The 17,012-nt window shown below is 44.4% G+C and overlaps 2 protein-coding genes across 2 annotated transcripts in view; both read right to left on the minus strand.

The window, feature by feature from the left end:
* Nucleotides 1–2,597: 2,597 nt before the first annotated feature.
* pdpn (podoplanin) lies at nt 2,598–12,822 on the minus strand. The gene is made up of 4 exons (XM_076740015.1): nt 12,407–12,822; nt 5,810–6,199; nt 5,410–5,518; nt 2,598–4,241 (listed from the first exon to the last, which is right to left on the minus strand). The coding sequence occupies exons 1-4, from the start codon at nt 12,468–12,470 to the stop codon at nt 4,235–4,237; spliced, it is 570 nt and encodes a 189-aa protein (XP_076596130.1). The 5' UTR covers nt 12,471–12,822; the 3' UTR covers nt 2,598–4,234.
* Nucleotides 12,823–14,089: 1,267 nt separating this feature from the next.
* Nucleotides 14,090–17,012, minus strand: part of LOC143327639 (forkhead box protein J3-like) — a 60,023-nt gene continuing 57,100 nt past the window's right edge. The window contains exon 13 of the mRNA XM_076742095.1: nt 14,090–15,968. Coding sequence (XP_076598210.1) covers nt 15,847–15,968 — 122 coding nt within the window. The 3' untranslated portion in view covers nt 14,090–15,846. The remainder of the gene's footprint in view (nt 15,969–17,012) is intronic.

Raw genomic sequence — 17,012 nt, forward strand, 5'->3', positions numbered from 1 at the left:
CAAGGTCCTGCCCTGCTGAGACCTTTCCCTGTGGAGTTAGCGTGTTCTCTCTGCGTATGTGTATCCTCCACGTGCTCCGGCTGTTTCCCACAATCACTGACATGCACAGCTGTTGAACTGGCGACTCTAAACTGCCTAAAGGTGTGAACGTGCCAGCCTGCATGAGTGCTGCCCACCCGATGTGTGGGTATACCACTGGTATTACATAATATTCCAGTGGGATGATTGGCATCTGCGCTATTTTCATTAACCAAACATGCTGAATACTGGAAACATGATTTCTATTTCTGTTTGTATCGACAGTCGGTTGTTTTGCTTTTGCCCTTGATTTGCTCAGTCTGGGGAAAATGTTTAAAACATTCTGTGTCACAGGTTGAACAGATGCAGTTGCGTGCATGCTTGATGTGTCCAAATGTTTGCTCAAAAGGCATTAATTGATGCTCAGAATAACTAAAACTGGTAAAAGAACAAGTTGGGTTGTGCTTTTATTTGGGTAAATTATCGGTGTTTAGCAACTGAACAGTAAGGAAAAGTGGAACCGGTGTGCCACTTTTTGCCACAGCACAGTGCACAACGTTTCACTGCAATTTCAAATACTGCAAGTAATAATTAGAATCAAAAATTGATATGGAGATCATGTATTTTGTGAGAAGCATGAAAGTTACCACAACCATCTTATGGAACTTAAAAAAAAAGGAAAAAAGATTTTAACTGTTTTATTTATTTGTTTCTTTCTTCATAGATTTCTTTCTGAATGGGGTGAGGTGGTTTTGTGTGTCTGTAATTTGTGATCTTTTTCATCAATTTCAGCTTTTTCCTTTACAATTTGTTGATTTTAAGTATTTTTTTGAATCGATGAGAGTGAGCACAACACAAAACATCTTGCAGGACAGAAAGAGCTCACCTGCCAAAAATAAATGTAAGAGAATCCGCCTGATGCCTGGTGTTTATTTTAAGACATGTATTTGGGAGGAAAAAAACACTCATTCCTCTATTGTTATACAATCTGTGCTTTCTTTACACTGTCAGGATTATAATTTGCTGAGTGGGCACCAACAGTTTTCCTACCAATTAAAATGATGACCAGTTCAGACCACCTGTTTCTTCTGTGCGGAGCATAACAGGCAGCTCACAGTCGGCTATAAGTAACCTGGTATTTCTGGTTGTCGCTGCAATGAGAAAAATACATACAAATATTCCTCTGTTAAATCAAAATACACTGGCCTGGTTTTATTTAGAGGGGAAGATATTTCCTCATCTGTCTGTCTGCTGGAGCTGAGCAGTTTCTTCCTTCCTCGTGTTTCAGTCTGCTCCAGATGAGGGAAATTTTGTGTAGTGACTGAGCTCTAAAAGCCGACCCCATTACTGGGATTTAGTTCATGTGTGCACCCATCGGCTCATAGAGCACATTGTTTTTACAGACACAACACACAGCGTGCACAACCCAGACGCACACACAGTGGATCACACGAACACGTGAACGCAGAGCTTCCACTCACTCAGCTCATATTTATGCCTGCACACCGCATACAGGCGGTTTTGAGGCTGATAATTAAATATGAGACAGACCTGTGTGAGTGTACTGCTGGAACCATGAGTCTGACTGAGACTCTCAGTGAATCACACACTTTTATGGTGCGTCTTAATAACTGCATCTGCTGGGACATTTTGCTGGAACATGTTGTGATAGGTTTAACATGTGTTCATCTGCACAGTGGACACAGAGTTGGCGATTTTGGTCTTTTTAGAGTATTTCTAAGAGAGTGTGTGTAAACGCACATGATCAACGCTGGGCCCACCCAGGAAGTGACTCCTCCCTGTAGCGATGTACAGAATTCCCCCTTGCTGAAGGAGAGAGAGGCAGCTGCTGGCGAGCAGCTTCACAGCCACAGCCCATAGCCTCTCCATCTGCCCCTCTCAAAAGACTCCATTGTTCCCAGCAGTCTGAGGCGAGAGAGTGAGCTAAAGAGAGTTATGAAGCCCGCCGGTGGGGCAGAGGCTGGGGAGGTGGGCGTTGGGCTGCTGCCTAAAACCACACGGAGGAGAGGAAGCCAGACACAGAGCATCTCTGTGCGACTCTCAGCCTGCTGTTGGAGCCTTGCCTCAGCTTAGCAGCACTGTATGAAAAAGTCCACAACATGACATAAAAAACACACCTAACTGTCAGAAGGCTCAACCGACTCAACGGCTCAAGGCCATGTGTTCCTCCATATTTGGTGCCGTTTGTCTCCCTGCTGAAAAGGGTTTTTTTTTTTTTCTTTTTTTTGAATTTGTAGCTTTACTTGAATGGGCCAATCAGTGGACTGGATGCAGCCTGTGTGGAAACTTGATATTTGTGTGTTTGGATTGCACTTGGAAATAGTCAATAAGTGTCATGAGATTTTAACTGTCACAAGTATTTTGCCCCAACTCAAGACTGAATACAGTGGTGCTTAAGAATGTGTTGACTTTCAGGCGTTGCCAGGGTCACTATGTAATCTAATTGATAGGAAATGTCCAGGGACAATAAACAGATATCCGAAAAAGCCATTCAGGGATGCTTTCTCACACACGAGAGACAAAAGAGAGCTTTCAGTTCACAATTTGGAGACATATTTTGTGGAGTGTTTTCAGTTTTTTATTGAAACAGTATGAACAAAAACACTGCATTTAAATTAAAAGAGTTCAAACAAATCAGATGGCACAAATTAAAGACCGAGTACTGATGATATGTGGCAAAGCAGAAGGGAGGAAACAAACACATGTCGTTGCAAACATTTGCAGTGTCTAAAGCCTATAATCATTAAACATTACATCACTCATTCAGTGCACATATTAAACGAGTTTGTAAAGCAAGCGGCGCTAAGCTGAGGCTTCATTAATTGTACACCCATTCAACACACTGACATTTGCAGAAATAACAAAAACGGGCATTGCTGCTTAACACTGTGCACTAAACCTAAGTGCAACTATAAAACGTCATCCTGTGCACACAGTCTGGGGTTAGCTGAATTTAAAGACTGGATGGCTGCTCTGATAATCTAACTAGAAACACAAGTACTATGAATACATTGTCAAGACAATGTTATGACTACGTCTAACCACTGGCTGTGTGTAAGCCGTTACGAGGAACAAGCCAGAAGTCATCAAAGCTGTTCTTTTTTGGAATGGGTGGCAGTTAAAAAGTACAGTCAATTCACATTAATAATGCACTTCAAAAGTTAAAATCCCCCTAACTACCTCGAGAATACCAGAGACAGTGGCACAAACCCTTCTGCTAAATTTCACAGATATGTATTAGGTTTTTATATGTCAGTGTTAAAGTGGGCAGAATGTCACGTTACTCTTGCAACGAGGGTGCCTTTTGCTTTCCCGTTAGCCCCATGCTAGCCCTCCGAGCTCATGAGTCTTATGTCATAACAACTTCTGCACACGGTGCGTCATACAGTTGGCCAACATATCAGGGATTCTGGCTACGTGAGAAGCGGCTTTAACTGGTGCTCGGGGTTGCTTTAAAGGGCTGTTAGCCACAACAGTAGCCTAAGGCTGCCTGTATGTACTGTGTATTCCAAAATATCAAACGCTAGCCTATGCAACTGCAACATATGAGAAAGTCATTAGCTGTATACTATGTAGTCTCCTTGCATTGTATATACATCCTGTGGAATTTGTGACAGTCTCTCCTGCTTTCTCTACCGCTCCCACCTTCCTTGTGTGTTTAATTTCCTTCAGCTTTGTCAGTATTTTCCATATCTGAGTCCTCTCAAACTTCCATGCAAATCTAAATCTCTTTGAAAGGAGAGAGATTTTATCCCTAGATGTCAGATGATCCCCCACCGTTCTTTCTCCCCCTCTCTCGCTCTCATTTTTTATTCTAACAAAATGCATTTGAAAAGGCCTGAAATTCTTTGCGACATCCTGCCGTCACCACGTTTTGTTCTCTCAGAGGGAGTGAGGGAGGAGAGAGCCTTTTATATCAGCGGCTCCTGGGGGTCTGGGAGGTAGCGGGGGAGGTGAGGATGTTTGCTCATGCACCCCCCTCTTGTCTCACATACATACAGTACATACAACAACACACACAAGCCTCCCCCTCTTATCATTTTTTTTTTCTTTTTTTTTTTTTTGGCAATAGTCCAGAAGTCCTGGTTAGAGTTTAGTTCTGGTGCTTGTTTTCATGATCGGAAATGACGTCACAGCTCAGTAGTTCAGAATTTCCAGAACTTTGGGCGCTTCTGCTGCTTGGCCGACTTTTTCCTTAAGGGCTGTGGGATACAGAGAAAGAGTCAGTGGTTGAGGAAGGCGACTTATTCTATCTGTCTGATCGTTTTAAAGATTAAAGTTTCATTTGGTGTCATTTTTATGGTGTGAAATCACTTTGAGGGCAGACTGACAGCAAAATGGGCGGTGAATAAAGCTGGTTTGAAGATTTAATTAAAAGATTAAATATGTGGGTAAATACACAAAAAAGAAACAACATAAGGTTACAGAAGAGAGGTGTTTATCAAAGCATTAAAAGGGAGACATTTTGTTTCAATGGAGTTTGTTCAGGGGTTCGCAACATTAGTTTGTGGACTACGTTTTCCCCATTTAGAGAGCAGCTTGAGGTGGCGATGATTTTAAGACGATAAACAGTAAAATAAAGTGACCACAGAAATACTGAGAATTAAGAAAACAAACAGAAGCTCACAGCTTTGTGTTGCTGCCTCACCTCTGACAAACACAAGGGATCAAATCTGTTGATGTAAAGCTTGATGACCACTGGCCACATAGACAGACACTGAGTCAATAAACAAGCTCGATTCAATGCCAAATAGAGCCACTTGTCACCAGGAATGCCCAGTTTATCTCCCAGGGCCATGGGACTGTCTGTCAGCAAAAGCAGCAACAAGCATCAGACTTTGTCAGTGGGTTTTGGGGGAAGGACGTGATGTTTTAAACGGATTAAGATCATGATGGGTTAAAAAGGACTGGCTGAAAGAATCAAATAGAGGAATTTACAGAAACCATAAGGCTGTCTTTTTTCGCAGGTTTTTTGTTCTTGGCAGACCTGTGACACAAGAAATATTCATCGTTAGCGGGTAATGCAGCTCATGATCGTAGTCTCACAGGGGAGTTCGTGGGAGTTCTGTCACTTCTGTTACTCTCACGAAGGTCGATTCACTTTCAAATATGTCTTTACAGCGGAGACCAGCTATGGTGGTTTGTGCTCGGCATGTGAGGTCATCTTATCTCACACGGAGCGACACTCTCTGCAGGACCAATTACGTCACTGCCTGTGTTATTTCATCACAGGATGTGTCAGCGATGACTAAAAGCTCGTGCTGTTTCACTCCATATTTAGAGGGAGCCTGAAGTGATGACTCACTGCACAGCATTCATTTAACTGTCTGCATTCACATGAATTCGGCCAGTAGAGCTGGGGGTACTTACGAGTATTTGCCCATCCTCCTCACAGCGGCAATGACCACGGCGATGACGATGACCACCGCCAACAGAGCGCCAATCACGATGCCGACTACCTGACCAGAACTAAGGCCCTCTGTAGGACAGACAGACAAGAGTTGGTCAATTTTTTAGACTTGACTTTGCTTTTCATATTACTGTTCTTCATGTTCTACGTAGACCAGTGAATTTAAATTTCATGGGTAATTTTCACTCTCCAGATCAAATGTGTATCTATCTATGAGAAGATCAATGAGCTCAGAGAACGAGCAGGAGTTGGAGAGTGAAAGAGGCAGGAGATTCATTTTTGGAGCGATTTAAGTCACTTCTACATGACACCTGACTACACCTCCACACTACTCCAGCATCCACCCCCCACATTCCTTACCATCGTTGCCTCCTTCAACGACCACTTCTTCATCCGGCTCAACTGCCGTCACCTTGGGTTGGACGTCAGCCTCTGTTACCTCAGAGGGGGCTCTGGTCTCCACAGCAGGAGCGTCAGTGTTAACGGGTTCTGGTGGTGGAGCAGTAGCAGCAGCAGGAGTAGGGGCTTCTGTCTCGGCGATGGGCTCCTCAGTAGTGAGCGCAGGGGAAAAAGGCACCGCCAATATGGTAACTTGTGTTGCGACTTCTTCAGGAGCTGCCACTGGGTCAGTTGGAGGAGGACCAGTGACAACATTATGGTTGTCTTGTGGATAGTGTGTGGCATCAGGGGTGACGTCTGCTACGATCGTAGTGGTCCATACATCAGGCTGGCTTGGGAAAACTGTGGGGCCTGGGGAGAGTGATTAGAGGTGGTTCACAAGCAGGTATAAATTTAGGAATACAGTTTGTAGCTGTGGAACTGTTTCTGTTGTAATTGTACATATAGTTTTTGTCATCAGTTCTCTGACTGTAAGAAGAAAGGGACAACATAACGATAAGTTAAATGAAGCAGTCATAAAGTTAAAACAAAAATTTTCCAGGACTGAAAACAAACTTTTTGTTCATGTGGATGGAATAATATCACATTTATCTTAGTAGAGATATATCAAATTTACTATATGTTTATCCTGCTGAGTTAAATGTTTTTTAGTTTTCATACAACCAAAAAATTTGACACTGTGACAGATTTGTTCAAATGTAACTAGTTATTATTAATTTAGACGATTGTGAACCTCATAACACCAGTACAGTGTGCTTATATTCTGCTGTGTTAACTTGCCTTGGGCCAAACATGGCTTCAGGGTGTCCAAAATGCAGCATGATGATAACTTTAATCTTGACTTTTAAGGCCTTGCACGGTATCACACTGACGTACCTGGCAGAGCCTCCAAACCATTAGTCACCAGCCTGTAGTCTGAGGTCCTCTGTTAACTCTGATGACTCTGACTACTTATTTGACTGTTCTCTCACCCTCTTGTACTTGTCCTTGGTTGTGAAGCACTTTGAAACAGTAATTTTGAAAGGTGCTATATAAATAAAGTCATTATCATTATCATTGTTCTGACACAGAAAAGACCACTGGTCTGTCAGAAAAATCAAAAAGGACAAGATAAATATTTAGATTCCTCCGTAATATAGTATGATAACACGACCTTTCTTCTTTCCCGTCTTCTCTCATCGCACCAGCACATGGCTATCGTGACAACATGACCACCACACCCCATGACTTTATAAAATACACCCCCCCCCATCCTGTCTTTAAGGCTCTGCGTTAGCATACTGGCATGCCACATCCTCTGCCTCATTTCCTGTGGAGGGAGCTGCCGCTGCAGCAGCTGACGTGTGAGGAGAGCGCGGGAAGGCTTGTTAACCCTCAGCCACTGAACATGTGCAGTCATTGAAGGGTGCGGTTGGAGGGACAACGCCTGATCGTGCAAGGAAACACCACAACTAGATCATCTGCAGCTTCTTTTTATTTTTTCACTGCTCAAGGAGGTTTGATGAAATAGTAAACCAAACACCTTGAGGAAATGTCAGCTTTAAAACCATCTTTAACTCCTGTTTTTCTCTCTTCACTAATAGAGATATGTCTAATTATCATCCAGGAATTCATGAGGAACTTTTTTGAACGATGCACATTTAAAATCAGGTTTTGCCAGAGCTCAAAAGACCTTCTGTGCCTGCAGTAAAATGGAGGCTCCCATTCAGTATTTAGCAAAGACTTGTATTTACCAGTGTGTCTTTCATCAAGGCCTGGACTATGAAACGGCCTGGCTTCAACTTCATCATTTCTATCCAATAACCTTCGCTCCATCTCCCCACATTCAACATCCTCCCAGCCACAACTGGAAGCTTAGCCTGGACTTAAGGAGGTAGAATTCAGTGTGGCACTAAAATTACGGCGTACAGTTAACTTTCCACTGACAAGAAAAAAACCCTTAAATCTGCGTCTCCCTCACCAATCTCTTCCTCCAGAGACCAGAAACAAGCGTCTGTGTGAGTTTTCCAAACTTAGCGTCTGACATCATGCTCTCTCCATGTCCGTTTTCTACGATTGTTCTAAATACTTGAAATAATAGAGAATACTTTACAAGGGTAAAAATAACACCGAATGACTGCACTGATGCAGTTATTCCTAGTCTCGTGTTGGCTAGCGGGTTCATTAGCAACAGACAGGGTAAATATAACAAAACATTTGTTCCCACTGCGGCAGAGTACTGAAGGGGGGTTTTCAAAAGGCGACTGTTTGTTTGGAAAGTCTGTAAGCGATGATAAAATGGTCTGTGCTTCCCAGAGTATGGCGTACACTATCTATAATCACCCCCTCAGCCTCCTCTAACAATTGGTTCATTATGTGTACAGTTCCCACAATTAGATCTGAGTAGTATTTCCTCCCCACTGTGCGGACTATCCTAAATACAGCTGCATTAGTGAGTAACACAGTAAGACTGCTGCAGTCTACATCCTCTCTTCTCTCTTTTCCTTTTAATCTACTTCTCGTCCATCTCATTCTCCCTGACCCTGCCACTCCCTGAGGATAGGTTTGTTGCTGCTGAAACCTTTGAGAGGGCTGAATCCCTGGAGAGAAAGGGAGAGAAAGAAAGGGAGGGCAGAAGGCAACGCAAGATAGTGGAGGGGAGCTTTGAGGGAACGGTCGGGGAGCAGCCCAGTGTCCCTTCTGCTGCTTGATTTCATTGTGAACAAGGTCTGCCTCTGGTTTGCTGCCTTTGCTCACAGCGAGAAGTGTGTCCGTGTGTAGTGGTTAGCATGCATGTAAGTTAATCCTCGGGGGGTCAGAGAACAGGGTTTAGATCCAGAACAGGACCCCTAAAGCTGGTGAGGGTTTCTCTCGCCATGGGGGTTTGAGTACGGGTCAACACACGACACTCTGCTTCTGATGACCAGACACTTTAAACCTTCTGAGCTTAAGGGGCATTGTGAGGAACCTCAGCTCGCTGCAACCCTCAGCAAGCAAAAAGCACCACGGGGCTGGAAGCCGTTCCAGTTTCTTTTCATTCTCTCAATCCTAGACTGGGAAACGTTTACGTAACTGCGGCGTTGTCCTTATTATTCCAAATTTTCAGCGGTGCACCCAGGTCATTTTACCCACGATTACATCATTTTGACCACACGTGCTCTCTCACATCCATTTCCATGTGAAGCACGAAACAGTCTGAAATCATGCTGCCAGTTAACAAGCATTAGCAAGTGCAATGAGTTCATGCCACATGTGTTTATACGTGTTTGTGTTTACATATACGTACTTTAATGTCCGCTCATTGGCTAAAATCAAAGGGTTAAAGATATATTTCCCCTTTCATCATTACATAAAGCTAAGTTGAGGACAAAAAGTTTACGGACAACCAGGACACAAAAAGCACACGACAGGTAAGTACAAGTAGAAAACAAGTGGTGATGACACTGTCTGTAAAAATAGGCTCCAGAAAGTATTTCAAATAATAATGGACCAAAGTAATTGTGACTGTGAATAATACTGGGTTTAAAATCTCCCTCAACCTTACCAAGCTTTAATGATGGGATATAGATATACAGGAAGGGACAGAGAGGTGTAAAAGGTGGGCAAAAAGAGTTAAAAGTCAGAGAATCAGAAAAGGAATACAGCAAAAAGCTGGGAGACAGAGGTGGAGGCACCCGTGTGGGGCTTCATTCCTGCCTGGCATAAATAAAACATCCAGAGAGAGTGAAAAAGTGAGGGAGGGACACAATGATATACAATGTGAGACAGGAAAGAAGGGAGTAGCAGCTATCATCCATTAAAATCACCATCAGCTGTCACCGAGGCCCCCCTGCTTGCGTGTGAGACAGAGCTACTAATTCCCAGTCCTGCATAGGGTCCATGAACACGGCGTGAGGGAGTGTGAGAGCGTCCACCTTTGGAGCCCAGGAATGTTTTTGCTGTGCTGGAGGAGGGAAATGTGAGAGAGATAGGCACCCTGCCCGTCTTCACTGCACTACGATGAGATGCCGCACGGTGCAGCCTCCCCCACTCAACCAGTAGGAGTCAGCTGTGGAGACACTGGGGCGGGCCATGCACTGCACACGGGGGATTTTAGGCAGGAGACAGGCTTGAGTGGAATATTCTCAGCCGGTCTTATCACAGATGCAAAACAAGGAGCGTCCACGCTCACAGGGACTCATTTTTTCCCCTCCTGGTCTAACTTAGATAGGAGGACAGGTTCCATCTGGACTCTATCGCCATGGGCAGAAACTAGTCCAGACCTAGCTCAAGTGGGCCTTTAATCTTAGGCCTAACAGGCCTGATTAAATTCCTAAAATGTAATGAATCAGGGTAGGCACGACGTGAAATGCAACCACCGTAGAAACGACAAAAATAAACAGATCATGCTGTGGCATCACTGTAATCCTGCTCTTTCCTTGCAAACAGAACCAAACAGCCCAGATAAAAGCAACACTCCTGGCCTCTTAATGTATTTCTAATCACGTACCTCCTAACCTTCAAATCCGACTCCCACATCATAAAACTCCCACCCAGTTGTGTAAGTGTTCCTTAGTCAGCAGCTCTATTTTTTTCTTACTTTCTCTTGCACCATGTCTCACCCTGCAGCACACGTAGGTGCTACAGATATGAGACATTTGTGTCAGTCCTCACAGAGGAGACACACACTCACACAAAAACTCCACAGGGAGGTTTGGGCCGTTCCCTGGAGCCCTGCTACAGTCTCAAGTTGTCAGGGCCTGGTGCCGGCCAAAAATGGCCCCACGTTCCTTTCCATAAACAGATGTTTCTTTCTCTTTGCGGAAAAATTTGAAAGTATGACTGAGCGTTTTCCCTCTCTGATACTCAGCTGACGTGAGAAGTGCTCCACTGGCGCAGCCTTTACCGGCATACGTCTCATATTTGGAGTATGAGCGAAACATTTGAGTCATTTCTAGAAGTGGGCACGGACAAAGGGCATTGACCTCTCCCTTCAGCAGCCAGATGTGACGGGGATGTTGTAGGCCCACAGAGGCAGACAAAACTCATTAAGAAGGAGACCGGAGGGGGTGGGGGCAGCGGTGTGAGGGTTTTACAGGATACATGGGGTTTGCTAGTTAAGTGAGCAGTCGCGAGGGAGTTAAAAGACCCCATTTGTGAGGCAAAGATGTGGAATGAGCTATTTTCTTTGTTTCCCCTTTTCTTTGGAAAACTGAGGCGGCTGAGTTAGGACTCATTCTGAAAGTTTAAGGACCTCCATGGAAATGAGGCAGGCACGTCGTGTCCGACTGGTAAAGGTTGTTGTTTAAAAATAGACCCAAACCCTCTCTGCTCCCCCCCCATGTCTACACCAACCCTGTCCCCCGGGGTCCAGACTCATCAGACTGGAACAGGGGAAGGGGGCAGAGCGTAGAGGAAAGGTGGAGGACTGTTAGGAGATGGGGGGAGAGGTGGGGTTTTAAGTGGTAAAGCTCGATACCCCACCAAAGATGGGTAAATGCCAAGGGGAGGTGTGCCGCATGGTCTAACAACATGCGGGTAAAAGAGGGTGGGGCGCCTCTTAAAGCTCATCATTTACTGGGTGTTCTCTCTCCCTCTCTCATCCATATGACCCTCTTAAATATAGAGCCTCTCTCTATTAATACTCACACGCAAACCAGCCCTGCCCTACAGTTCCCTCAGGCCTCAGCCACACCCCCTGTGCCTGCCTGCAAACACTGCTGGTCAAGGAAGGAAGCAGAAAGAAAGGAAGAAAGGAAAAACATGCATACATACATTGAGGGAGAAAGAGAGGCATGAGAGGCATGAGGTGCAAAGAGAAAAGCAGAGGAACGGAAAGAAAGTGGTTGCACTGAGAGAGAAATGAGAGAATCAGGAGTAATGTGAGAGGAGACAGCAGATAAGCTTTCAGATTAATGTGTACGGTGTATGTTACAGTTTACAGCCCCCCCCCCCCCCCCCATCCCTCCCTGTGTATGAGCACTGTTTTGGGAGCCATCCAAAGGATATTCCTTTCTTCCTTTCTTTGCCAGTGCCAAGAATTTACAGACACGAGGCAGCAGAGCTCCCGCTATTACATCACATTTCTCCCTCGTGTCTGCAAATCAAACTTTTCCTGCTGTCCAGATGCTCAGGAGCAGCGCGGAAATGAAACGATAGCGAGACAGAAGTAGGTTGATCTGCTCAAATCAACACAGACAATCCATCTGAGATGCGACCTCTTTGTCAAATGAACAGCTTCAACCTTCAAGTTTCACTTTTTCATCGGGGGATTCTCAGCTAAGGTGGAGCATACGGGCAGAACTACAGCTACTGAGGTCAGAAGCACTTTTCAGAGATGATTTAACAGTAAAGACATAAAAAAAAAAGAAAAGTGTTTACAATTATTTGAACAGAAGAACTTAGTTAAGCAGTTAATGGATGCACAGATGAAAACAGAGTTGATTCTACGTTGTGAAAACAGCCTCCAGAGAGTTACTGTTCAATCAGTGGGGATTAAAAGCAGACAAAGAGTGGCGTGGTGAGGGCACATGGAGGCAGAGAGAGTGAGGGGACACAGTGTGCTCACAGCAGGATGGTGATAGCGGAGAGTTCACTTACTTGCATGTGTGAAGGTGCAGAAAGGGCCAACCAGGGCCATCAGGAGCAGCAGCTGAACATTCATTGTGGTGAAAACGTTTCTCCTTTAGGGACTCCCTCAGGGCAAAGTTCACGACACCAGAGCCCTCGCACACGCCGCCGTGCACACGCCAGACACACACCGATCAGCCTCTCCGGAGGGGAAGGGTTAAAGACCCAAAAAACAGGGTCAAGAATGAAAACCAAGTCTTCAGGAGAAGTTTGGGAAAAGAAGCAGCCCGAGATCCTTTCAACTTGCTGGAGTGAAGAGGAACAGGGCCAGGCTGGGGCTGGTCGCTCTCACGGCTGGAGGAGGGAGAAAAAGAGTGGTGGAGGGATGTAAAGAGGACAAGAGAGAAGAGCTCTGGCCACTTTGAGGAAGTGGAGGGAGAGAGAGGGACTGGCACACAGCAGGAGAGAGAGGAGTGTGTGTGTATGTGTGTGTGTGTGTGTGTGTGTGAGTGACTGAGCTAGGAGTGGAGGAGGGGTGCTGGTACTGGTGGTGGGCTGGGCGGGTTGAGGAGCAAGGGGCAGGTTGGATAGGGAGGAGGGTGTCTGGATTGGGGCAGTAAGGTGGTCCAGCCCTGTGTAGGACGCGGTCTGCTCCTGGTGCACAGCCAGCACTTCTGTTTGCAAACCCTGCAATATCAGCACACACGCACACACTTGGAAATACAGATAAATTGACCGCTGACTTATTTATCAAGACAAGACAGACACTTCACAATACAACTGGCCAGCTTATGCACTTAGAAATCTAAAGCAACGAGCTTTTTGAATTCTTTCTGAATGAATGGCGCGAGATGTAAACAGAGCTCCGCGCTGTCTCAAATAATCCTTAATGACAGAGCTAAGAGCCAAGAAAGTGTCCATAACGGAACACAGCCTCACGGCTACCTTTCACAGTCTTTCACAGTGTTTAAGCAAACAGCGAATGGCACAAGCATCCGCAATGCGTCTGTATTGATCTCTCAAATCATCAACTTTGCTCTTGCAAAAGAAAGTGGCAGCGTACATCCGCGGCTGACAGACAGCAGCGGGCGAGAGCTGCTTTTTAAACAGGTTTTTCCAATGAAAAGGAGCCGTAAATACAGTTAGAACATTGTGTGACTTTCACACAGGCAAGCATGGGTGGTCTGCTGAGTTTACATGCGATGGAGGGCAAACAAACTGTTGCTTGGCGCTAGGCTGACACCTGTTGGACAACAAGCTACAAGGGTCAAAACAGCACAAAGCCGAGGAGGAAAAAGTTTCCCCAGTGACCAAAAATGTTTCCTTCTCTGCTCTTTCACTTTTGTTTTAACCCTGAAAAATCTGACTGGAGCAGCATGTTAGTGCCAGAGCCAGAAACAGCAAAGCAACTTGCCCTTCATCATTTAAAGGCTTTTGAAAGGCCGTTAATACAAACATGCACAGCAGCTGATGGAATAACGACAGCAGATGCCAGGTTAGCGCAGTAAAAATGGTCAATGACATTTTAATAAACACTGAAACAGATTTGTAACTGTTGAACCGCCATACACAGATTATTCATGACACACGAAACGCCAATGCCATTTTTTTTCTCACTTATTTACAATATACTGAAGGCATATGTACATAGTATGTCTCCTGAAGGACAAATAACAAAATACTTTCTCTCCATTTGCTGTTTTCTTTTTTTTATCAGTCTGTGTTTTTCAAGGGCAAACATAGGAATAACATACTGTTATTTACAAGGACGACAACGCACAAACATACAAGATATATATGCTGGTCACTGTAATACAGCATTTAATGGCAATAATGAAGAGTATTTTTCTTTTTTCTTTTTTTTTTTTCTACAATGAGACCTTGTATTGACCATTCGAACAATCACTGAGATCCTCCAAACCAAAGAGCACTTTAAGGTCCCATATTTCACTGTGTACCCACTTTATACAAACAAATTACTTGTTTCTTATGTGTATTTTTTGACCTGTACGGAGCTGTATGCTAAAGGAAATCAGAGAGGACTATACACACTTCACACAGACGAAACTAAACATCACAGTAAAAAAAAAACAAAAAACAAAAAAAACTTTCGTTCGGTCACTGCTGACCGATTATTTTTTGAATGTCTTTTGAAACAAAGAAACAAAACGCTCACCGTTTTCTTTTATTCCTCTCGTCCACCAGACGCTATCAAGTTTGGTGTTGTGCAAAAACTGCTCGTCGTCTCCTAAATGAGGCATACTGAAATCACGCCTGACCTTCACTGCCTGGTCGCAACTGATATGCACTTTCCCAAAATCATAAAACCTGGAAAAACTGAATTATATCTCAGAAAATGATGTATTATTGTTGACCGAGTCCAAGTCTAGCCAGCGTCTCATTTTCATTTGAATTAGTGGCCGCTGTTCGAGCTACTGAAAAGCTTATTCCACAGTATTTTATATCAGATAGCTTATAAGCTGACAAATGCAGACAAACTTTTTGAGCAGTCACCAGGAGGCTCGCTGTTCGCCAACAGGAAGTGCACACTGACAGCACCGTAACCTCACGCACAGACATGTAGATGGCTTTGTGTTGGTCTGACGTGGTATGTGAATGTAACACCCTGAGAACATGGCACGATGCACTGTTCCACACACACAACAATGGCATTTAAAGTGATAAACTGTCCGATGTGACAGAACAAAGATAAAGACAGACTGTGGTGCATAGAACTCCTTTAGGCAAAGGACGCTGGATGGTGCCTGTGTAAACCAGCAGGTGGAGCTCCACTCAACCGTTACTGAAGCAAACCCAACATCATTCATTTCCTCCATCTAACTGTGGTTTCACGGACCCACAGCCATACAGATGCCTAATATTAGAGCGAACAAACAAATGGTACGAGGATGAGATGGTCAGACCTGCTGAATGGGAGTGATTTTCGGGGGGGGGGGGGGGGGGTTGGTGAAAGCAAGGTTTCTATTCACGTCAGGTACAAGTGCTGAACCTTTGCAGACACGTGACACACGTTGTAGCAGGAAACACAAAAGATTTAAACAATTCACAGACAATTTGACAACACTTTGGTGACTTGTGACCCTGTTGGCATTGGGCAGGACAAAACATGAGACAATTCAGAGAGCTTCAGGCGGCCTTTCGCCTTGGGGGATGTGTGATCACATCTCGGCTTGGTCCAATCCCGTGCAAGTCTCATCTTTTTTGAATGATTGTCTTTAGACTCACCATCCACTTGTATCAGAAAAAAAAAGGCCAGCAAGATCAGAAAAATGACTCAGCGTTTTTGTTTTCTGTTGGATTGTCTTCTGTTTATGCACACGGGTGAGAGGAGCAGGTCGGCCAGTTCCACACCTCACCTGCCATCACATGTCTCTCTTTCATTCCCAGTCTCTCTCTCTCTCTCTCTCTCTCTCTCTCTCCTCGTGCCTCTGTTCCACCAGCGGCTCAGTTTATACGATGGAGTCCCAGTCGAAGTCGTCCTGGATGTCGTCTGCAGTGAGCATGCGTCTCACCTGGAAGTGTCCCAGAGGCAGCCTGTGTTGCTGCTGCTGGCTCAGCTGGCTGAGATGGCCTGAACACGGAAGGAGAGCAGAAGCTTCAATATTCAAACACACTGTTTTTTACATATTTGTAAGTAGGAAGAAGTAGTTAGTGGAAACATGGCTTAAATTCTCATCCGACTGGACTGGACTGGCTGACACATGGCATTTCGGTTATGGTGCCACATAAAAATTAAGGTAACATCCTCGTGATTTTAATGACACATTGTTGTGATTTTACACTGCAGACTAAACATGGGGGGTGGGCATAACGGCACATCATGGTGTATAATCCAATTCAATAGAAGTGACTGAATCTTTAGGAAGCTTAAAAAGTTTAATTTTTTAGGAAGGTGTTGAATCAGTTATTTGATAGCTTAGTGTGTGGTGTAGTAACACTGTGTCGCATTATGCTGTCAGTATCTTTATTATCATAGTCGTCCTTTTGCAAGAGGATCATTTACAATACTGAACACTACGGTGAACAGTGTCCTCTAGCAGAAGGAAACAAAAACTTTTAGTGCTGGCAAACAGAACTTTGGCATTTAATCAATTCAATTTCATTTATATCTTTAAAAATATTTATTATTACAGATATAAATGATGTAGGTGTGTGATGTCTCTCTGGATGAGCTTTTGTCAAGTCAATTACAACTGACATTTCTTGAGTCATGGGACACGTAGGATCCAGTGTTTTTTGAGTTTGACCTTGACTAGTGACTTAAAGCATCAAATCTGACCGTTCTTCCTCATTTCTGAGCCCCCCAAGTTTTACTAAACTCAATGCTAAATTGCTGGAGTACCCCTTTAGGTGTACCTGTGTCGTTGTGCCTCACTCACTGGGCCAGGCCGTGACAAGCTAAACTGCACATGAATAGCAGGTGAAATGCACCAACCTTACTGAAATTACTGATATTCATGATGAATTTCTGGTTCTTTCCCTTAAAGTTTATAATTCATCAAGGTTTCATGTGCTGTCATAGCACTACCGTATTATTACTATCAAATGCTGATACTGTACTGTCTAGTGGAAAAACACTGGCAAATTCTGATCCTGACAAACACGTACGCGCATG

This window comes from Chaetodon auriga, chromosome 10, assembly GCF_051107435.1.
Source record: "Chaetodon auriga isolate fChaAug3 chromosome 10, fChaAug3.hap1, whole genome shotgun sequence".
Lineage (NCBI taxonomy): Eukaryota > Metazoa > Chordata > Actinopteri > Chaetodontiformes > Chaetodontidae > Chaetodon > Chaetodon auriga.